Genomic DNA, 24592 nt, shown 5'->3' on the forward strand with positions numbered 1-24592 from the left:
TCAACAGCGCACTCTAAAAACAGTCGAGCCGAAGATGGCGACATGCGAGTGGCGGTGTCGATGCGGTGTTTGAGAGAAAGGACCATGTTGTTGCCGCAGTGTTCGCAGTGTTTCCGTAATCCGCGTTAAGTTCGGTGCAAATGTAGGAATGTCAGAAGCTAAAAGGGTACCTTTGCAGACCTTGGAGTTACCGGAGTCCTTGGGCTACGTCGCGAAAAAGGAGAAAAAAGGGGAAAAGGGCAAACAGCTCGCGCCCTCCTTCCGCTTTACACTTACCCTGCCAGAGTCGAACGAGAAGGCATGTCCTGAGTTCAACTATGCACAACTCCTCAAAGCAGCCGAGGTCAGTTCTTCCTTTCACTCCGTTTATCTGTCCAAGGGAAAATAAAGTCCACTATGCCTATCCATACGGTCAAGTTTACCAACACATTTAGTTTTACCTCAGACACCGGTTATGATTTCGTTTCACGTACTCAGTTTGACAAGAAACTGCAAAAATGCCAATGGAATCGCCCATTTTCAGGCTGCATGAAACGCAGAGTACTTGTATCCGTTACTCAAGTGAATTGTCATGTCGCGGCTACCGCGTGAGCTCCGACAGTCCCACAATATGTGCGCTATTCTTATTCGCATACATCTTCTGCTAGAGAGGATATACGAATATTATGTCTAAACTGGTAGAAAAAGATGTGATCAATTCGAAGCCATCGAATAGAAACGTCAGAACGCATTGCCGGTGGATGTCCGCGTTAACGTATGCTAACATGGAAACAATGTCTGTTCAATGTTTCATTTTAAAGTTATGAATAATCGTTTAATACTTGTTTTCATGGTAATCATTTTTTCATATGTATATGTAACAAATTAGAGAAATATTAGGGTACAATCGAATACTATCCAGTATCGTGAATTCATTGAAACAGTCGTTCACATTACTTCGGGACGTGTTTATTTTGTTTTACTAAGCATGATACTTTCATTAATAGTTTTTTTTCTTATGTGTGTACGTAATAGTTTAGTCTGTATCTTATCTCAGTGATCTTATGCATGTACGTAGAGTATATCATTATTAGTTTTATGATCGATGTACCGTAGACAACTCGTGACTGTCGGCTTAAAACAGTTAGAACACATTGATTCGCATTATATGAATATTGTGCAATAGTGTTATTCGCTCTTCTTTTCGTTTCTTTCGTTATTTTATTTTATATTATATCAATTATAATGTTATTTATATTATATATCTTACATATTTTAATATTTTATTCTTCTTATATTCAATAGAGTATAAAGCACTTGCATTATTCGAGAGAAGTAAAACACTATCCTGTTTTAAATTCACAAAATGTGCGTTATTTTAAAATATCTATTACTTTGTGTTAACTTTCAACGATTTATGGTTATAACCTATTTGATCAGATTTGTGCTCAAGCCGAAAATTAGTGACTCATTTTTATATAGCTTTAGACTCAAAATTATAAAAAAATTGTTTTAAAATTTGCATTTTTGTTGGTACAAGTATTATAAAAATTAATTAAATCTTGTATGCATTGAAAAAAGATTTTTTCAGAAGATCATTGTTATTTAACAATGTAACGTAATATTATATATAAGATAGAACCATTATTGTATAGAAATGAAATAATACATAAATATTAATAATAAAATTACACAAATTTATATTGCGTTATTAACATATATTTATTATGTGCTATGTTTCAAATCTTTTAATGCTAAATTTTTTTGAAACATACATAATTACATTTGTTCGATACAATTTATTTGAAATATTGTTTATAATTTAATGCATTTAGTTAGAATTTACCGATAAATGTATTTTTTTGTTGGGATCAATCACTGGTTGTAGCGTCTCTAGTACTAGGAGAGCAGAAGATAACAGGGAGTTGCGCGTTTCAAAAGAAAGAGCAACAGTGACATTCTACACGTAGTATGTGCTCCTAGTATGAATGGACAGTTTATGCCCTCTTTTGAATTAATTTATCCTTCTTTTTCGTACTTACATTTCTTAATGTTCATTCTAAATCTACTATATTTTATCAATATTTTATCGACGGTATGGCTTTTTGTTTAAATATTTATTAATAAATAAATTGCAAAACATATTAATTTATCTACATGATCCATTTCAATATTTGAATTTTATGCATCGAAATCTGCTTGTTATGAATGTCATTGATGAACGCGTGCGCAAAGTAAACCATTCTTTAATGTTTATTAAAATAGTGAAAGCGCGCGACGAAATTGAAATGAGCTGCGATTTATTCATGCGTTAAGAGTTAGCGCACGAATAACATCCACGAATAGTTCATCTTATTCGCATTAAATAAATAAATAATTTTATCTTACAGAAAAAACGTAGGAAGGAATTAAAACGAGGAGATGAAAATGCAACCAATGGACTGTCTTTTGATGACGACGACGATGATGATAAACTACGAGACATGGCAAGACGATTTGAAGCGAAATATGTATGTGAAACGTAATTTTTAAAAAATTTATTACATAGAATGTATGAGAATTTATTCATTATTGAAAGAATAATGAATATCCTTTGATCCTTACAGGGAACTTCTACCATGGGCAAAAAAAGACATAAATATGAGGATTATGTGGATTTGGGAGCTGGATATGATGAAAATGATTCCTTTATTGACAATACTGATGCAGTATGTAATATATTAAATATTATCATGTTGTTTAATGTATATTTTATAGTATTTGTATATCATTTAATCATTTTAGTATGATGAAATTGTACCAGAAGAGATGACTACAGCACATGGAGGCTTTTACATCAATTGTGGACCTCTTGAATTTAAATCAGCTGATAGACATGTATTAGTTCATAATAATAATAACAATAATCAGAGCAATGATGAAGAAAGCAGTGAAAGTAGTGAAGAGGATACAGAAGATGTGGATAGCCCTAAAAGATCAGATAAACGAAATATTAGTTCATCGGATGAGGATGATACTGAAGATATTACTGGTGATCAACCAAGAAAAGTAATTGGAGTTATGATATAATATTATTTATTTCACTATTATTCTATATTAAAGTATTTTTGTTATTCTTTTAGAAACAGAAGATAGACGAAAATGGGGAGAAAAAACAAACTCATGAAAACATTATTAAAAAAAAGAGAAAGCAACAGAATTCCCAAGATCAGCAAAATTTTCAACAAGATGGAGACACCTTAAACAGACGGAAAGAGAAAGGGGAAACTACAGATGCTGAAGGTAATGTACTTATACAATAATTGTAAAATAATTACAATATTATTATGATATAAAAATTACAGTAACAAAAATTTTAGTTTCAGAAGATCAAGAAGACAAAAAGAAATCTGATAAAGTAGATACACAAAAAACTAAAAGTACTTCGGATAAAAAGTTTGATATAAAAAAATGTGAAAAAAAGACCTCAAATACTAATGGTTTCGATGGCAAAAAGTTAGAATTAAAAAAATTAGGTGGTAAGGATAGTAACATTGATGATGCAATAGAAAGTGTAGTGAATGCTGCAAGAGTTGAAGATGAATCAAGTAGAGACACAACAGATTCTGGCAAATCTCGTTGTATAGGTACTGAATCTGAATGTGATGATATTGATAAAGAAGAAGCACCATTACCTGATTCTCTTCCAGAAAATGTTGTAGAAATAGTTAATAACTTGAAGGCATGTGCCGAAAACAGTAAAGAAGGAAAAACTAAATTTTTCAATACAACAGTGAATACATTATTGTTAAGGTAAGTAATTGCAATATAATATCTTATATTTTGGAAAAGTAAACCTTAGAATTTTTATTTCAGTTTAGAGATAAGATTGAGGGCGCTTTCGCCTCCAAGCTTGAGACCAGAAACGTATGGGCATCTTGCACGATTTTTACCATGTAGTAAAGCAGCACTTCAAAATAGAGCAAAGAAATTATTTGTGCAGGATCTCGATTACAAAGCTAGAGATCTTATACAAAGGTAGCATTATACATTATTAGAAACATAACTTATATAGTTTTTATAATTTGTTTAACAGTTATTGTATTTTATTTAATAATGATTTTCATTAATATTGGTATAGGTTAAAAACAGTAATTGACGAAATAATGCCATCTGTGAGATGCAAATATGTAGATGAGTGTAAAAAAGTTGCTGAAGGAAAGTAAGTATTCCTTTTAAACATTTTTTATAATCAATAAAGAAATAAATCCGTAAAGAGAAAATTAGAAATTATACCATATTTGTAACTTTAAAGTATAAATTAAGCGCCAACGTAATTTTGGATGGGAACTTACAATAATTTTTTATTTCTTAGTCCTCATTTATACTGGGATATATATCGGTACTGTTGGTAAGGTGTCCCTCGTAAGAGGAAACCTTTTCTATTTTCACCTTCCAATTATCTTCTTTTTCTTTGATCTTTCTAGTTGCCCCTATACTTTACTCATGCTTACATATGTATATATATATATGCTATCTCAATATCCCATATTTTTGAAAATAATCTCTATATTACAAAAATTGAAAAAATTTATTTATTGTTCTTATTGAGATAGCGAAAAGGCGGGGCTTATCATCAGTATCAGTGTTTAATTTATCATAAGCATTATTCTTTTTATGACACAATAAAATTTTAAGTTTACTGAAATTTGATTTAGTGGTCACATGTACACTGCCTTGTACATTTTTTTATCTAGGATTTCACATAATATGTTCTTACACAGAAAATTTTCAGATCACGGTATTTTATCACAATAAATGCTGATCATCATTCTTTCATCATTGCCGTATTATCAGTTTCTTTACAATTCTTCCATTTTTATTTATCGATAACTAATATTTCTATTTCAGGGAAGTAGAAGGGTCACCTGAAGATGTTGAAAGTTCCGACGATGAGGATATTTGTGAGGATATAGATAAACCGAAAATTCCTAAGAAACAATTTCCTTGGACTGAAGAAGCAAAGTAAATTTTCAGAGAATTTTATTTGCGTTAAGCTTCGCGCGCACTATCGACAAATTGTCGTCCTCACTCGCATCGATTAAAAGTTCAATTTCCTCTTCCTCTAACAACAAAAATGTCGTCATGCAGTTGCGTCGTCAAATGCGTGCACGTCCGTATAAACGAATAACCTTTTCGTAAACGACAAAACTGTCGCATGACAGATTGTCACTAGTGCGCGCATAGCCTAATATTATAAAAAGTTATATACCAAATTCCTGCTTTTTTTCTTTTTACAGAAAACTTGTATCTGAGATTGCAAGTATAAAAAGTCATTGTTACAATGTTTTAAGACCAAGAAAATTAAGTATGTATACTTATGTTGGATCTTTTATGGTTCGCCAAGTGTTACCATTATGGCCACCTGGATACATGACAGCGCAGGCGTTGCTGAAGTTTGTTGATGAAGCTGAACCTACGTGAGTAGCATTATAAAAAGTTGGAACGTGTTTCTTTTAGAAAATCTACATGCTATAACAAAATGATTTGTTTCTAGCACGAAAAAGAAAACAAAAAAACTGAAAGAAGTTGGCAATGGTAATGCCACTAATTCTTCAGAAAATGTGATGTACAGCTCTACAAGAGTTGAATCATCAAGTATAAGTGCCGCTTCTTCACAAGAAAAGGTCTCAGCGAATGCATCTAAAATTCAAAACGTAACAGAAAATTCTACTAGTTATGTAAAACAAGGAACTACAAAATCAAGTGATAGTATAGAAAAAAAACAACATAGTATAAAAAATAAAGATAAGAATAAAGATATTGGTAGTTCGGGGCAGTATCAGGAGAACTCAACAGCGGCAGCTAATAATTCCAGTGTAGGTAAAATTTCTGTTGTGCCTACAGCTCAGCTAATGGCTCAAAAGCCGGTTAAAAGTCACGTAGAAAAGATTAATTTGATGGACCTAGTTAATAGTTCTCTTTCTATTACGCCGGTTAATGATTTTCACAAGCCATCTACGAAGATAAGTGAAAATAAAAAGGATGTAGTTTCTATTACTGCTTATCCTGAAACTTCGAATGTTCTTCCAAATACAAATGAAGTGCCTCAAAGTGGACATCATTCCGTACACAGACAGGAAGCTTCATATTCATGTGCACAGTCACAGCATTCTAATTATTCCGCATCGAATCAAGCATCTTCACTTTCGAAAGCGGTATCTTTAAAACACAGACTGCTACATGAGAACACTGACGTAAAAAATAATAAAAGATTAGAAGATAAAGATATTGATTTGGCCAATAAGACTGAGAGGAAGGACAAAAGGCGGGAGCGATGTGCAGAAAGTAAACATAAATCGCATGATGTTAAAAAAAGGAAAAAGGATCAAAAGGTATTAGATAAACAGGTAGGATATGTTAATTCGGATGTAGTGCCTATACAACAACAGCAGCAACAGCCATCACTTACAAAAGAAGAACAGGAACAGAGACAAAATGAAGAAACAATTGCTGCTACTAATTATTTAAGTCAAATTTTTAATGATGATGCATCATCAAGAGGAATATCATCAGACAAACGAAAAGATATTGGACTTATTTTGGATGATCCAATAGGCAGCGCGGTGCAACCAACGGAGCAAGAAAAAGATGTTCAAATGGTGATGAGGTCGTTAAAAGAACTGCAAGAATTACAAGAAATGAAGTATTCACCAAGTAATTCACCAATTAGCAGTAATATACAAAAATCTAACAAGTCGAACACGCAATGTGCTAATTACCAAGATGAATATTCACGCTTATATTTAAAAAAAGACATTAAACTAAAGTCTAAAGAAGACACACAATGGTAATATTATCCAACACACATGTGCACTATAGACATAAATTATGTTGAACAGAATGAAAATGCCAGTGAACAGATAATAATAATTTCATAGAGATCTATAGGCGGATTTTTGAGTAGATCTGTATTATTTTTGATGAAAAACAAATTAGTGTGAAACTAATCAGAACTTCTTCCATTATTACAAGTCGCGTTATTATCGACGACCAAAATCATATTCAACAGATAAATAGCGTGCCGCGATCGCATTGATCGCACCAATTTTTAAATATTTTAACAAACCGCCAAATTCTGTAAATATATTCATTCGTAGGAATTTGAAAAAGCGCGTGTACAGAGTAAGCATAAATTATGGAAGTATATTAATCCTATAAACCTTTGTATATAAGTTGACGTCCATTCATCGCCGTGAATGGGGTGGTCTTTATAGGTACATTTTTTTTATTTGATGGCGTAATTGCTTAACAATTTTAATTACTTGCCAACAATTAAAGCGGTAAACCATTACAACATTGTTTTATCTAAAAATCGAATTACGAAGCGTTTCGATTAATTTTGCTTACTGCCAGAATATAAAAAATGTGGGATAATAAATTTATTTTTTCATAATACCTAATAAATATATAATAAATACATAACCACCCTAAATCACAAAGCGATAAAAATATATTTGAAAACGGTGTTCCTTTTGCGCACGAACGGTTATTATTTTGTGAGCTAATGAAAAGGATGATGGAGATGTGTATGTATATTTTTCGACATATACATATTCGAAATTAAAATTATTGACTTCCAATTTAATTTGGACGTACAAGCAGATCATATAATTTGCTTGTTAAATATAAAATAAAAGATGTTATGTAGAACGACAAACTACTGTTAACATCGATGCGCAATTTATAAACGCAAGAAGAAGAAATGGAATCAAATGTGTTTAATGTATTTAATACTGAACACTTTTAGAAGCTTTAGCTAGAACAATTATTAAATTGTGTTCAAAATTATAAACCTGTATAATTGGTATGAGATTTAATTAATCTTGTTGATTTTAATAATCAGAGTGTAAGAGCGAATGTGCGTGAAAGTACTGTTTAGAAAGAGCTACAATATTTTTGAAACACGAAGATGATTAGTGATTGTATTATATACCACACCTTCTTTCCCCTCGCATCTTACCTTTGCGATACTTAGAGTATGATTAAGCGTCTTGTACAATTCTTCATCGAGAATTTTCACGAAGACGACTTAAAATATAAGTTTTGAATATTTTTTACAATACCGATATATTTCTTACCTTTACCTTTGTCCGACAAGTATATTGTAGATGTGCCTCCAACAACGTTTGAAAGTTGTAAATATTATATGATAAACGTACCAGTAATTTATTTCAAGCTTTTTTTGTATTATTTGTAAGTTTTAATATATTAAAACAGTAAAAGATTTTAAAGTAATGAGTGTTTCAAACAGAATAAATAGAAAACAAAAAAAAAAAAATATATAAGAAGATAAAACACATTGTTTCTATTCTTACAAATTTTCAATAAAATGCATTAATTATTTGTTATACAGTGATTTCGTAAAATATTTGTTCCGCTTCATTGATCAGTGGGTTAACTTCCTAATGCGTAGAGCCGAACAAAAAACTCGAAGGTCATACCGATTTATCGGACCTACGGATCTTTTAATCCGTGCATACAGGATGCGTTTAGTTCTGTCACTCTTAAACAAGGACATTTGCCTCTATATAATTGATTAAACTGACTGGAACAAACAAACAGTCTACTGACGCTTGCTTTTTAACATGTCTTTCATTTCTTATATCGTGCTCTTTTCCTTTATTCAACGCAGCCTTTGTGCATCTGACTTGATTGCTCCGCAGAATAACGAACAATCAAGATCTTCTTTGTCAGACTCTGTGCAAAAAAAGATCGATGAAGAGTATGCAATTTTCGACGAGGAGAAGACAAGTAAGGAAAGTAGTTCCATTTATAATAGGGGGCAACTAGGATTTAATGAACGTAAGCGAGATGAGAAGAGATATGGCAACCAAGATACAGCACGGAAAGGGCATGACAAAGGAAGGCATAGTTTAGGAGAATCCGAAGTCGTCGATCATGAGAAGAATTCTTTTGAACGGCATGGTAGTGGATATTACAAAAAAGGGCATCACAGGACCGGTTTCAGCAACAACTACCATAAAGACGAGTCAGGAAATAATTCAAGCTTTTACGAGGACAGCGATGACGAAGGGGGGCATAGGTCGTCCGGGAATACCGGTGGATATTATGGGCAAAAATCGCAGAACTCGTTTAGGGACGGTTCGCGCGATGTATCTTACCTTGAAAAAGATAAGGCACAACAGGGAATATATGACAATAGGAAAAAGTAAGTGCAAGTTATTTTTATTTCATTAACAATTTTTAGCAAAGATAATATGCACGTAAATCGAGTATATAAAATAATACTTTATATATTTGTTATTTATCTACATAAAACTAAAGTATGAATAATTAAAATATGATTTTGTTTCACGTTAGTATTAAAGATTATCATGGTCATATCCGAGGATATAACAACGATCGATATATAGATGATAGAAGGAATTATCTGAGGAACGAAGCACGACATTATTTTGGTAAAAATAAGGGAGATATATACAATCATAAAGAAAGGTATTATCCAATTACTTATCGTAATAACGATCGTGTGCCCTCGCTCGGATATTCGCATCATTACGTGGATACATTACCTGGAGGATATTACAGAGAAGATCCGTACATTATACCTTATTCAAAAGATTATAGGTAATTTCATATAATTTCTAAGATATTCATTGATATGAATCAGGCTATTAATTATTAATAATTTGTTTATTCTTAGATATTTTCCACATCGACAAAGAGATTACGAACAAGAAATATATTACCCTTATACAAGTGTTTACACTAAAAATAATCGAGATGATTTTGATGATAACGGATACTTAAAGAAATATAGGAATGATTTTAATAATGCATATCATGGAATTTAGAACTTGATTTTGCAACGTAAAGTATAGATGTAGAGAGCGATGACTAAAATGCAAGTTTGTACTTTTAGTAATAAAACTATCTTTTATATGTCCATACTTATTTTGAACTGATTTAATTTTTAATATTCATTGCAATATAGAGTACACCAGAAGGTCTACCACCATCATGAATAAAGGATACGACAAGGCTTCTGCAACTTTATTAAATTCATTATAAAAACGGTACTTTATTTTTGATAATTTTATAACCATTTTAATTTTTGTATGAAAATGTCCTTTCTGCGAAGTCGTCTGCTACTTACGTGTGATGTTTGGTTGCATATTTACGGTGTTATCGTAGAGAGTAAAATGCAGCATAGTTAAATATACATTAAAAGCATTCGTACAAGTTCGAACGATCCAGTTATATTCAGAGTCCAATTGAGAATTCTCGCTCATATTACATGTTTCTAAATCTTCTGTGACGATAGCGTTAATTTTCATTAAAAATTTTGGAACTAAATAACGGATTATACAAAAAAATGTTTTGCATTAAAAGTGATGTTAATCACATTATTTTCGTGGTTATATTCATGGAATCATCTCGGATTTGAAATTGATTAAAAACATCAAATGTCTGAATTTTCAAAAAATTGAAGTGTGTTTCGTCATAGATGAGATACAGTAGATAGATTTAATATACAATGCATTTTTGTATCATATAGTTTAATAGGAAATAAGTTTTAAAGGAAATAAGAAACATTATAAATGAATGATTTCATTGTAGGTATGTATATATGCTTTCTACGCTGAAACGTGCTGAAATTTATTCGCGGTTTGATTACGTACCGACAGTTAACTTTGAATCGGATCCCTTCATAACATTTTATGGTTTTGCCGCAAGTGGCGCTATCATCCGTGATCGTGACGTAATATGAAATACCCGACAGTCAGAGGTCTGGGGGTCTGCTGTATGACCTTGCAGTGTTTGTAAACAGATACACGTTGCTATTGCAAAGTGTTGAGAATACGATAGAATCAAGATTTAACAAAGCGTGTCACGAAAAATTTGCTTGAGAAACAACGAGAAGGAGCAAATCCACGGGGATCATGGAAGTGGAGCCTATGTGTATCGTAGAAAATGAGACGGTGAGTCGACAATTTGTGGAAACGATAAATTGACAACGTGCTCGTGTGATGCAAACTGCCATGAAAAGCAGGCAACAACATTACGCGCGTTACAAAGATTACACCATGTTATGCAAAGAGGGCGCACGTACAAAATGTCAGCTTTTTTGTAGTAGTTGTTATTTTCGAACCTAAGACAAAGGGCGTTGTTTCTTTCGCTTGACGTCAGGATCTCTGAGATTGAGGGTTTGTCAAGGGGTCGTGGGGTAGGGGGCAAGCAGTTCCGAAGGGTGGCTGTTTGCTTGTGTGTGATTCTTCTTAGTGTTCGTATACCAAAGTTGACGTTCGATGTCGCTGTTTCGTTTTTCGCATTCTTGTCGACTGATCGCGCCACGTGTCGCTGATTTTCGTTCTTTCATTTGTTAAGAGATGTCTCTGCCGTCTTTAGATGGTCACATGATTTTCAGGCGCGGAATATACTGGAGTTCATGTTGCGACTAGAAATCGTTCGATCGTCAACGTTCGTGTCTAGATTTATCGTGCAATTAATATTATGAAATTCGCGGTACTTTGATAAACATTTGTTGTGTCAAGTTTAGCATGATTTATCTACTCAAGAGATAGTGACATATCATATCGAAGGAACTTATTATTGGCTTTCATTCGAGCGTCGTATTATAACGTATTTGACATGTCATCATAGGTTACGGTTACTATCTACGTATATCACATATTAAAACAAGAAGGAAGAAGATGAAAGTAATCGAAGAATAGTTATTTGTGTTTGATTAATTAATCGTAATTACTACAGTACATGCAAGCAGTATTCAGTTGCTACTGAGTATTCAATTCTCGTGTCATAAGAACGTTTCATTAACCAATAGAAATTTACAAAATACTACTAATTGAATACGTTACAAATGTCAAGTATTTATGACATGAAAAGTTCTCACACTCTATCCACAGACAACTTTGGAATCGGAAGTCGTCCATTCCGATCGTAACGAACCAATCGATGCGTTCGAAAAATGGACCGCGTAACTTGGTTTCGTGCAAGCGTAATTTTAAAATCAGTGCCGTGTGTTTCACTAAATCGCCGATACGCGTCGCGTCAGTTGTTTAATATTACCGGTTGTTCGGGCACCGGTACCGAGCACCACGTCCCTGACCACAGCGTTTTAGCTCATCAACTGCGCAGTTGACACAGCTCGCAAGTCGCGTAGCACCGGTGAGTTTTTTTACATACAAATTTAATACGCGTTCCCGTAATTTCCTAGTCTTTAAGAGTGTTCTCGCTACCATTGTAGCTCGATGTTTGTTTCTTTTGAATTAGCCGTGAAATTAGCTACGCTTCTCGAACGCCTGATATACATACATACCATTTCCGAACCATACCCTGTTGATTCTGTCTTCGTTCAGTCGATAGTACGTACGCACGCTTTTCCGCCGGCATACGTTTAAGTCGGTGATGCACAGTCGCGCGGAATGTTTTAAACTCTATGAGTCTCGCGAGATCCATTTCGACATTGTTACATAGTTTAAAATGCCGGTCGATCGTTCTCTAGCTCTACCGTTAGACTTGGTCGCCCACACGCGACGCTACTGCGCAATTTAGCGGTGCATATCTATCACGAGAGAAAAAACTGTCCTATTAATTGGAGAAACTTTGGTATACATGTAGGAATTTAAGGGAAGACCTGTTTCTTCCTGCGATGTACATATATCGTACCTACGATAAATGTGTTTGCGTTTTAACGGTTTTGCGCGGTCTTACCCGCGTATGTTCCTTCTACATAAATCGCGTAAAATTTAATCAAACCCAACCAATGTGCCGAATACAATTTAACGCGTATAATTTATTCGCGTTGTTTAATTCATGCGTCTAATTAGGGTAGAATGTTATTTCTACATTTTAAGACGCAATTTGTAATTATCAGTTTTTTTTACTTTCTTACGATATTCTTCGATCGAAATAAAATTTCGACGCATCGTAATTTATCGTTTCACATTCACGTTTGGTCGAAATGGAATGTTATTTCAAAATAATTTACTTTGATCGAAAGAATTCTGTTTCGATTCTTTTCTGAAATTTTCTTCGGTTACCATCGTCTGTTACGCACTGGGAAATCTCAATGCTTACGTTTCTCGCGATTACGAACAAGTAGAAAGTAGCTCACGTTTTGCATCGGCATGGCGTTACTTCGTTACATGTAGTCATTCTCGAAACTTACATATCGATACCGAGCATGTTTATAAACACTTTTCGTGTTCGAACGTGCTCATTTCGCTGCGAGAAACCCGATAGGAGAAGCCTTTGTGTTTACTCGTGCCTCTGATAACCATTCGATGAATCGCGTTTACGAAATCAACGAGTATCTCGAATTCGTAGCAAAAACATTTCGCAGCGCGGTAACGTTACGTTATTGGGGTACTCTGGAAACGAAATATTTGTCAACACGTTTTCGTATTTCTAAGACGCGTTAAAGGCATCGAACGAATAACGAAATTTTTCGAACGTTGTCTGTACGTGTTAGGACTCTGTTTATTCGAACTTCATTCATTGAAATGTTAGTTAATACTTATTTGATTGAACTTACTTATCTTAAGGCGAGCTTTTATTATGTAAACGAAAATGAATAGATAGCGAAGAAAAATGTTGTACCTTTATTGCATGAACCGTTTGTATGAGTTTAGGTAAATGAAATTATACTGCTGTTGGAGTTATCGTTCTAATCTATCGTTACAGAAATCAGTCACAGCTGTAATATATCGTGTTGAAATAAGCAACAGCAACCCAGTGGGACATACACGATACGGTGAATGTGTTAGAAAGCCTTCGACTGCTAAAAAAGTAAAGTATATACTACGCTCTAACATACGTTCGTTTAAAATAGGTCGATGTCGATAGGATTTGAGGAAAATATCCTTGGACGCATCTAACACGATCGTTAGAAGATGAATCGCAGAAGGTGCAAGGTATTTTGTAGGCAATCTCGCAACTCCCATCAGGCAATCGCCCTTCCATCGTGATCTCGATACGTTTGCGATGCAATCGAAGCGTGGTGAACGGCGACATCGTCACGACGGATGCTCCGCGGTTCGTAAATCTCTTACGACGGTTCCTTATCGATACGAGGTCGCGTTCACTCGATAGGACCTCCTTGTCGATTTCACGAATTCTATCTTTCGGCGGCGATGATTCGATGGATGTTCCATCCTTCAATTTCCATAGCCATACGGCACATTTTTCTAATTTTTATGGAACGTTTCAAGTGTTCTTTTCGAGGTAAATGTACGAGCATCTTCTTTCTTATTTTTATTGGAAATTACACAATTTTTTCTATCGTATTACATTGTTTCAGCGAAGGAGAGAAAAGCTTACGTTTCTGGTAAGAAAAAGTTGAATTAGGTAATAACATCGAAATCAGAATATCAATATTTTATTAGCGTACCGAAGGTTCGCGCAATACCCAAGAGCAACTATCGAGAAGTTTATTTATCTTGAAATTGGAGGATTAAGGAGAAACTAACCGTAATCGTCAGACGTCTGACGCTGGATGTGGTTTGGACCAGGCAGACGTAGCGTTAGTAGATATTTCCCATCAATGTCAGACGTTTGTGTACTAATGCATCGAAGATGCATGCACGCTTCTGCACGATTTTCAGCTGTCGCATTCGGTTATCGATTTATAAGAAATCCCACCTTTATACTAACTTGTAAATGGTCGTGTAGAGAAACGTAGGCGATATAGCCATTGCCTAATTGAATCATTTTAAGCGCGTTGACTTCACTACTACGAATTCATTTCTGCTCTGTTGCATTTTTTAATCTGGGAAATTATAAGCAAAAAAATTTAATTCTTGCGAGGTAAATTTTTCTGTTAAAAACAGAACAATACACATATAGTAGGTAACAGGTATTATTTAAATTTGAAAGCAACATGAGTTAACGTATTCGTTGTTAGAAAGCGTAGCTGCATTGAAATTGCACATTTCTTTCGTTACAAATGTCTTCATCTTTATTGTAACGTATTATGTCTAACGTTTTCTCTATTTTTCTAAGCCATATTGTCGAAATGCGTATAAAATGAAAAAATGCAGTGGTCGTGCCAGCCGCATTACTCGAATAATTAAAGCGTGGTAACGCATACATCGTTAGCGATGAAACGAATGATATGAAATTATAATTTAAAAGAAGATGATACAAATAATAATAAATTCGACGGAATATTTTTAAAATACCATTTCATCAGTCGCATTCTTGTATTTTTCAATTTATGCGATCGATCGATACGATATCTGAACCACTTGAACGTTCGATTCTTATGTCCAAGAGATTGGTAATCCACGAATCAACTACTCGTTTAACAGGTTAAAAAATAATTGTTTAAACCTCTGAGAAATTGATCGAATAGAAAAATACGAGTAATCAGGGTAGGAAAAATCCAGCGTGGCAGACGTTAGAGATACTCGGTAGCGAGAACAAAAAAGTTTGTTCGGCGGTTGCGAATTTAGGGCGCGAAACGTGGACGGGCGTCGAGCGTCCCTGAATTTACGGGATTTTCGTCGGCGGGCGCGATTTCACCGTGGCGCTTTGCCATTGTATTCGCGGAATTTCTCTCGTTCATTGTTACATAGCGGCGTTGGTGGCGCGGTTGGAAAATTACGAGGTTCCCTCCTCCATTTCCTCTTTCTTCGTCTCTCGTCCGGTCGCGTTATTTCTCCTGTGTACAATGACGTGGAAAAGCCGAAGAAGGCTTTCACGCGCGTCCTTGTTGTCGCTTCGTTTTTATCTACGTTTTTTCCTTCTTATTTGCACCTGTCCGTGACGTCCGGTAACGCGATTATATCTTTCGTCATAACGATACGTAGATTCGCTTTGTTAACCCTTTTGCTGCTTTACCCTTGGAACTGGCAACGTTTTCAATATGAAAAAATATGCGCTTGAATACATAGTTGTAAATATTAATTATGGTGTAATTATTATTAATCGTCAATTACGATAAATTCTGACATAAATGGAAATACAAATGATCGCGTTGTATCGAAGACGAGTATTTAAGGGTTTCAGCGAGTCATTAATTGGTCAGTAGTTGAGAACTCAGTGGAGAGACGCATTGAGGGATTCTTTGAGAAAGAACCTGGATATAGTAATTTTGTAATTCGATTCGATTTAATTCGAATTTAAAGATAAATTTTGGAATTAAATTACGCGTTTAAACTAATATCGATGAAGTTGAATTAACGGAGTAACTGAACGAGTCTTATTCGTTTCTTACAAATCGTGCATTTGTCACGTATTTCCTATCAGATTACTATCTTTCTCGACTGTATTATCTATCGGAGTACTTCTTCTCAGCCATCGAGTGGAATAAAATCAAACAGAAAATGAACAAGAATCGACCTATCATATTTTTTCCATGTGATGTTCGATTAGAAAAAAGAAAAATTATAACAAAGAGAGTACACGTTGCTGGGAAAGTGGTTTGTCACTTTCACAGTTTTATCATTCTACGTCTTAGGTCGACTAGCGTAAGTAGACTTTGTCTCGTTCGTTAAGCTCTGCACCAAGTCGTCGTCGCTTCCTCTTGCGAGATTCACTTTGTAGGCCATGGATGAAAGAGTGCGTGGAGAATCGTGCAACCTTCGACGAACAAAGGTAATCATAAGGTTGCGCAGCTTGTGTATCCGGCAACTGTGTTTCACGTTCACTCGATTCCTAGCGTTTTATAAGCGTGAATCGCAGTTACATGAAGCGTGAGTAGCGTTTTTCTGTGGCATTACGGAAATGCGATAAGAACGGACATCGCAGTAATCCAATCGTAGGTCGACACTGATTTTATTAACGGTAGCGAATACCGACGACGATCGTGTTTAGTTGGTTCTATTCTATGCTGGGACAACGTTGATCATCGTTTCCTCGAACGGCAGGAACGTCTTCATGCAGAAGCATTGATTGAATTCATGCTCGGCCGGATTTCTCCGATTCGCTTGCTCGAGCCTGCAGTAAAGCGTAGATTGAGAAACGAAGAGGTAAAAGGAGCGGCGGGTTTAACGCGTGTAGCTTGCCGAAGACAAAAAGGGACGTCTTCCGCGGTGATTTTCAGTCTCGTCTTTATTTCGTGCCGTGTAAACGTTGTTATGAATTTCCAGAGGAATCACGGACCGGCGTAAGAGGATTTCGCCTAACTCCGTCCGTCTACTGAATAATTGAACCTCGCGGCAATCTCTGCCGCCCTGTTCCGCCAAGAATGAGACCGACAAACCTTCGCTTCGGCTCGATATTACTGCCGAAGCTAGGCAAATTGCTTGGCTGGCCGCGAGGCACGAATTTGCATGGCCATTTTCACGATCGCAATTGTACGGTTTCCAATGGTTTTGTAATCGTACAAAAACTCCACCGACCATTTACTCTTCAGCCGTGTGACTCGCTCTCTTCCGACGACGAGGACCATCGCTTGGCGACGAATGGTAGACGCTTTGGCAAATTTCGATACGGTATAAAGTTGGACGCGTTAGCGGCACCGCGTCATCGAGGTCGATGTGCTCGTGGAAAATGGACGAGGAGGAAGGGGTTCGTATCGAAGTAAAAATTGACGAGAACGAGACGAGAACCATCTCGAAGAGGGAGAAAGAACGTCAGAGTAAGAAACTGAGCGACAGAGACGGTAGAGAGATTTTTGGGGTTAATAGGAGGTATCAAGGGTTGGAAAGATGGCTAACGCGTTTAAGAAAGTCTCGCTAAGGGAGCCTGGAAGTAATTCCATTAATAACGAAAATTAATTGAACGACGAGTTCTTTCCGTGGAATTCCGCGAGTGGTCTGACTCGTACGAAAGGAACGGAGTTCGTGACCGAGTTAAAAGGGTAGGACGAGCTAAGGACGTTTCCCGAATCCTTTGTAATTAAAGACTTTCCATTCGAGAGGTGATCGTCCCGGAAGTTGTGCCATCAAGTAGAAGAAACAGAGCGTACGTTAACGAACGATATTTACCACGTTCGTGGTCTCGAATTAATCGCAGATGCGCCTGAAACAAACAGACGTTATCGGTCTCGTTTCTATCTCCATCTATCGTTTATTTTCTTCTATTCCAATCACCTGGAAAAATCTGTACGGTAACGAGAAGAAATTTGAGCAGAAGAGGGGAAGGTTCGTGTAAAACGAATCGAATGGAACGAGAGTGTCGGACGCGATGTACAAATACTTCATTAGCGCGCATAGAAATTCACCGAGCAACCCGAAGGGATTTTTATCGTATATTTTAAACGACAGGACAATGTCCGTCGATCGGCTTCAAGTGAGAGTTATTTATATTTCAACTTTATCCTCGCGCTAGTCCAGCTTTCGTTCGTGAACCTCCTATCGAGAGGAGACGCAGTTGCTCGTCTCTGGTTTTTATTCTCCCTTGATGAAATCTATTCACGGAAGCATGAAGATGAATAAAATTTCTGGTATACCAGTTAGGCGGTCTTATTAAAGCATAATAGAATACCGATTACGCGAACTATTAATAGAACGATCAATTATCGGAACAACGATTAACGAAAAATTCGATGATCGCGAGTAAGATTGGGGAATATAATAGATTATTCATTTATTATAATAGAATTCAAAGAAAGTTGCTCGATTATCCAGCCTGTGTCACGATCAATTCGGATAATCAAGACTGCACCGTATAATAAACGCGTAGAACGTGTAAATTTATGTACAAAGCCGAACAGAAAACTAACACGTCACGTCGATTCTATTTTATTTCGTTTATATTTGCTTTATCCATGCTTTTCTACTTTGAACGGCTGCCAGTTATATCGTCGTTTGCGCGATTCTGTCTTATTATAAATAGGATTTTGAATAAAATATTAGATTGTCGGAAAAGTTTCTTTCGTTTCGTAAGGTGATAACAGATGAACAAGAATTTCTGTTTTATATTATTTTATTGAATTACGTATGATCCATTTCGTTCTATTTCTATTATTACGTTCGTGCATAATTCAATAAACTAATATAAAACAAAAAACGATTATAAAACGAAAGAAGCTCTTCGGACAACTTGATACGATGATCAACTATATCCAGTTGATTTTTATCGGAAATAAATAATTTATAAATAAACGCAGCGATCAAAAACGAAAGTATCAGTCGACAGGTGTTGCGTCGCTTCTGCAACACGCGCTAATAGCACGTGCAACATCGCCTTTGACACGATCACTGACCACGCATCGGTCGTCCGTGTATACTATACCTATAAACTAAACCGTATATGCCGTGGCAACGAATCGTGCGTTCGTATCGCTAGATTAAATCACGCTTCACGCGGAACGAAGAGCTGCGGCACGAAGCGAGCCGCGTAACCCGGCCTTTGCGCTCGAGAAACACGCGTAAGAGGGAATCGGCCGACGAACTGCGAAACTACAAAGCCCCTGTGCTCGATTGTGTACAGTGTGGTCTACTAGCTTCCGGTCTCTGGCGTGTAGCAGTTTACTATCGAGCATCCGGCTATTCCGTCCACGCAATCTCTCTTGTCTATAACCTGCGCGAATCTCCGAAGCGTAATCCTCAAAGTATAGAGAATAGAGAGCTACCTGTCGTTACTTACGAATTTCAATATTTTCCTCTCGATACGTGTGCTGTTGGTGGGAATGGATATGAGCCTAAGCGACGTAGGTTCGATCGGTTTCTAACGATATTGCACCACTTTCCTTTGAGATCATTTTTAGCAACAAGGTACGTACTCGCGTGTATCTTCGTTATTGGCCGAGATGGTCACGTTTCGAAATTTGTCGTCTACGTTGTCGGATAGAAAGCCGAACGCAACTCTACCGTTGTTTTTACTATTGATCCTTGGGAGAAGTATCTAGCTTTTATTCCGCTGGAGATCGGACAGTAAAAGCGTCAAATATGTACGCGGAGACAGTTGAAATCGACGGGAGATTCGAGAGGTTGATGGTCGAAGCGCGGAAACGAGCGAATCGTTCCCCTCTGCGATCGGATACACGTCAGAAATGCGAGTGGGATTGTCAAGCGCAGGAATGATGGTGCAGGTAGCACGGCATTGGCGATAGGGGCGTGCAGGAATCGACGGAAGTGTCAGTGACAGTGTAGGGATTTAACGAGTTTTCCTGCCCTTCCCCTATAGGGTGTACTCACGTCGTCGACCGACGTGTGTCTCAAATAGCGTAATATAGCGGCAAAACGATGGAAATCTAATTTCTCTCGATTCAGCCACGTTGTTCTTGCGTCTGTCTGCTCGCTGACAACATGCAGCGCGTGACTTAATTATATTCTTGATTCTGAAACCGGTCAGAATGGCATAAGGCACACGACAGGGTCTTCGTGAACAGACGCAAGTCGGAATCCTTACTCGAGCGTGCTGCTACTTGTCTCTTTTTCTCTCTCTCTCTCACACACACACACACACACTCTTTCTCTCTCTTTTTGCACGTTTCCTGTATCTCGCTACTCATCGTGCAACATCAATTCCATTTTCTATCTACAAAGACTGGCGCGTGAGAAGAGTCACGAGACCGAGGGAGGATGAAAGAAGGACAGGGAATCGTGGAGAGCCTCACAGCGAGAGGTAGACAGAGAAGAGACGAGCTAGGAGGGTGGGTGGTGGGCGAAAGAAGTCGGAAGCGGTCGAGGGAAAGAAAGAGGATTCGAGGAGATTTAATACCAGATAGGATTGAGAGGCAAGGATAGGGCCGAAGGTAAACATCTTCCTTAAAAGAGGGCTGAATTTGTATTTTGTCACCCGTGAGCACATGCATAGCTAAGCCTGCGGCCTCCTCTACTCGTCGCAACAACCGTGCCCAGGGGACGTCTAAATTTTAACGGGTCGTATGGGGTCGCTGTCGTTCGGACACGCCTGTATCTCCGCGTGCGTTATATTCGCTTGTTTGCCTTCTTTATCTCTCGAGGGGGCAGAAGATCGTCTTTTCGATTCACCCCTCCGGTACTACGATCGTATTCTTTTTGCTTGGCGCGTTAAACAACCCAAGCAACGAACGATGGTTCTTTTTAAGCAACTTTGACTATCGAGTGGCGGTAAAATGGGCGGCGACCGCGTTCCTTTGGATTTACGAAACGTTCCATACGCGTCAATGGCGCGTTGGAAAGTTAAGCGGATAACGACCGGGAAGAAAGAGGCGCCGTCTGGCCTTTCCGCAACGACAAATTACGTTATTTGCCGCGGTTATCCTAACGCGAGAACTCGTCAATATGGTCTCCTGTAAATAGCCGTGATGCGTTTAGGTTAGCGTCGATGGGGACTTTCTGTCGAGCTTCTAGCAATTCTAGTCAAGCTGTTCTCTTTCTCTCTCTCTCTCTCTCTCTCTCTCTCTCTCCCTCTCGCTCTTGGATAAGCTTTTGTTCCCATTGAAAACGGTGGACGTTGTTCTCCGCGAGCTCGAACTAACTCGTTTGAGATATTAATCAGTGGAAGGAAGAAACAACGGATCAAGCGGGTATTACGTCGCCGTAGAGACTCGTATCATCCGCTTTCAGATCTTCCCACTAGCCGTTTCGTCGCTGTGATGTTCTGACGTTACGATTCCCGATTTTGCTCGATAACCGGCAACGGTGCACAAAAGTGTTTTTTTACCATCGCGTTATATCCCGAACGCGTCGCGATTCTTGTCTGTTTGTTTTAGTTCTCGCTGAATTTCGTCATTTTTTGTGACCGGTAGAATGAATCCGGCTGTAAATGTCCTTCGTAGCAAGTTAGGACGCGTTTTGATCATTTTTTTTTTACTATACAATTTCAAAGTTTTCGGATATTCGCAGAATCTCAGGGTTTGTTGTTCGTTTTCTGTTCGCCGCTGTATTTCTAGCTGCAAAAGATAAATTCTCCAGTTTACGTTTCTCCATTGTATTTCTCCAGTTTACTAAGTCTGTTTTCTTTTTTAATTTCAGGAGGGATCTCGCGGTGATCGGAAAGAGGGGGGTAAGAGGGGACGCAAGCCTGGAAGGAAGGCGTCCGACAAGACGGACATGAAAGCCAAGCTCGGTAAGAAGCTTCTCCATGTATTTGTCACATCTGCTTCAATTTTACTACTCTCTATATTATTCAAGCGTGGATATTAGAAACTCTTAGCATTTACGGTAGATCGCGAAAGAATCGAACGCTTACTATAGAAAATTATTATGAATATATCATACGCGTTATGGGAAATTTATCGAACCTTCATTAGTATTGAAACGAAACACGTCTATCGCGACTGTATTGGTCAAATTTACGGCCAGTGCGAATTTGCAGGACTAGAGGTTACGAGACATTTATTCACTCGGTAAAAAATTATTATAGTATTCTATAATACAAATATGTACTTTCGTGAGTCGCTGTATATCGATGTATACCTTCGCGTTACCAAGAAAAAATGTATCAGGCAAAAATTGCCGGATAGGTTAAAAAAACGCTCGGAAGATTTTATAAGATAAGAAGATTGCTTCCTTTACGCCTTCGGCTATCCAACGCGAAATTTTCCGCCGATACGACGATCATGTAAATCAAGGATGGTAATTCCGGCTGTCACCCCTTCTCCGCGTATTTCCAAAAGCTCGTCTCATCGTGAATCGTTCTTTTTTCGTGGCCGATGGCTAACGATATTTGCGCGTCAGCCTTAAGAAGCCGAGTTAGCCCCGATTTGCATCTTCACCGGTGGTGTATTAAGTAGGAAAACAAGATGTAACCGCATGCGTTGCACAAGCCACGTGAGAAATGCACGCTGCTTGATTACCAGGCGTCGAATAACCGTTCTCGAGTCTCAGACCCATGACACCGTAGGAATATTTATCCTTCCCGAACGAATGAATATTTATGCTGGGTCAACTCGGTGGCTGGAACCGATGTTCCCGATGATTCTGTGCCACGACGCGATGGCAAGGTGTGCTTTGCAATTCCGTCGTCTTGGCAGTCAAGACGAGCGAAGACATCGGCGAGGAAAGCTCGAAGCGATGTTGCGGAATATCCGCTGCAGCCACGTTGCTCCTTTTCGTTTTCTTTTCTCGTGTCTTCCTTTTTTAATTTTCCGAGCTTTCCATCGTTCCACTTTGCTTTCTCGCGCAGCTTCGCTAGAATCTTTGTACATACGCGTTCACGTATAAACTCGCGGGGTAATCACGCGAGAGAAACAATTTTCCCCATGGATCCAACGTCTCCCTTCTTTCTATGCCTTCATTCCCGCAGCTTTTGCTTCTACGTGCATTCGAACTAGTTTCTAAAGGTTGGGCGGAAGCAACACGGACAGGATCTAAGCTCGTTTTACGACCAACTTTCGCGTTTGCAATCCTCGCAACTCCGTGGTTGAACCGCGCTTTTCCTCTTGCCCGTATTTTTCTTTCTTTTGTGATTTCCTATCCATCCAGCTTCCCTGATCTTTGCTTCGAATCGACGCCGCACGACGAATACGCTGGTTTCGTCGAGTCTTTCGACAGCCGTAATTCGTGACGTTGCCACGACCGCTTCCGGTTTCGCTCGGTCAGCGTCGTAAATCCAATTTTCCTTAATTTCATTCACGCGCGCGCTCCCTCCGGGCTTGCGATCGGTTGTTTTCACACGGATTTCCCGGTCAGATCTTATTCGACAGACTCGTTTGATTTCGTCCAGATGTCAGTTCCGAGTTACATCGTAAATGGAGCCGCAAATTGACTGCGCGAGAACGTTTAATTTCCGTGTCGAGATCGAATCGATCGCGGTGGCTAGCTGCGTCACCGACGCGTCTACCGCGCGAATTCATTTTCGATAAAATTCTCCTTGATCCGACTGCTTCGAACGCCTCACTGTCGTCGAGAGTCTCTTCCCGCCTGTTCCCCGGACAGCTTCCTTTTAAAAAAGAAAGGCTGCGACACGAATGCCGGGCAAGAGACGTTTATTGCCGCGTAAAAGGCGGGCTTAGTGAGCCGTAGACGCGATAATAGCCGCGACCCTTGATCGTAAAGAGCTTTATCACACCGCGGTCCCAGACCACCGGAGAAATTTGCAATATCCTGCAACGGGCTATTAAGATCGATTTTATCCGGCGCTTCGTCTTCTTCGCGAGTGTTCGTGGCGTAGCGGAAATGTTACGCGCCGCGCCATCAAACCAGTGACGTCGTTCACGGTTCGTTTCCTTTATTCTTTTTCAGTAGACAATGCAATATCGTTAATTAATACAGAGATCGAGGCTGTTAATTAAAATAGCAAAGTTATTTAAATATTAAAGCTGTTTAAATCATTTTAAATTCTCGCAATAAGATTTACATCGGTGAATCGTGTCATTAATTCCTTAACTCTTGTAAATAATTTTTAAAAAGTATAGTTCGTTATTTTGTACGAACATAAACTTCTGGCCGATTAATCGTTTCCGTAACAATCTGAACCAACTATGCTCTATACGAGCGAAGTAGGTGCCCTAATACTTATATACGGGGGTCTATATATCGTATCAGAGTTTCATCAGTACCCTGTGTCTGTGTAGAACGTATTGCGGCTACGCCAGTACACGTGAAAAATAGCGCGTCACATTTGAGTTACGCGAATTTATCGCGCAATGGTTGCGTACACTGCGGATGCCCACGTCCTTCACCTTCGTTTGTAATTTTTACCACGACAATTTATGGCAAATCCCACGGATGGAGCAGGCAACATTTATCGATGCTCGTTCCTCGCCGTG

General features: G+C 38.0%; 2 protein-coding genes and 1 long non-coding RNA gene across 6 annotated transcripts in view; 2 read left to right on the top strand and 1 right to left on the bottom strand.

The window, feature by feature from the left end:
- On the top strand, positions 1-9936 carry yem (yemanuclein). 2 transcript variants are annotated; one of them, XM_069116076.1, is made up of 15 exons: positions 1-343; positions 2370-2489; positions 2586-2687; positions 2764-3027; positions 3102-3261; positions 3339-3771; positions 3835-3996; positions 4100-4180; positions 4334-4369; positions 4870-4983; positions 5259-5438; positions 5516-6808; positions 8654-9190; positions 9343-9609; positions 9686-9936. In XM_069116076.1, exons 1-15 carry the CDS (start codon positions 149-151, stop codon positions 9834-9836), a joined length of 4095 nt encoding a protein of 1364 aa, XP_068972177.1. In that variant the 5' UTR covers positions 1-148; the 3' UTR covers positions 9837-9936. The 2 variants fall into 2 exon arrangements, with proteins under 2 accessions (XP_068972177.1, XP_068972178.1); XM_069116077.1 differs by lacking the exon at positions 4334-4369 and having other exon boundaries at positions 9686-9935.
- Positions 9888-10788, bottom strand: LOC138181332 (uncharacterized). The gene is made up of 3 exons (XR_011173493.1): positions 10665-10788; positions 10139-10333; positions 9888-10033 (listed from the first exon to the last, which is right to left on the bottom strand). It is a non-coding gene; the product is annotated as an uncharacterized LOC138181332 (long non-coding RNA).
- Positions 10777-24592, top strand: part of REPTOR-BP (REPTOR-binding partner) — an 18464-nt gene continuing 4648 nt past the window's right edge. Inside the window, exons 1-2 of one of the 3 annotated variants that reach the window (XM_069116079.1) lie at positions 10777-10964; positions 21855-21948. In XM_069116079.1, coding sequence (XP_068972180.1) covers positions 10926-10964; positions 21855-21948 — 133 coding nt within the window. In that variant the 5' untranslated portion in view covers positions 10777-10925. Of the gene's footprint in view, positions 10965-13974; positions 14041-14485; positions 14528-21854; positions 21949-24592 lie in introns of those variants that run through there. The other 2 variants (XM_069116078.1, XM_069116080.1) reach the window with 2 other exon arrangements.

The sequence above is a fragment of the Bombus flavifrons genome, chromosome 6, assembly GCF_040668555.2.
Source record: "Bombus flavifrons isolate JBK064 chromosome 6, iyBomFlav1_principal, whole genome shotgun sequence".
NCBI lineage: Eukaryota > Metazoa > Arthropoda > Insecta > Hymenoptera > Apidae > Bombus > Bombus flavifrons.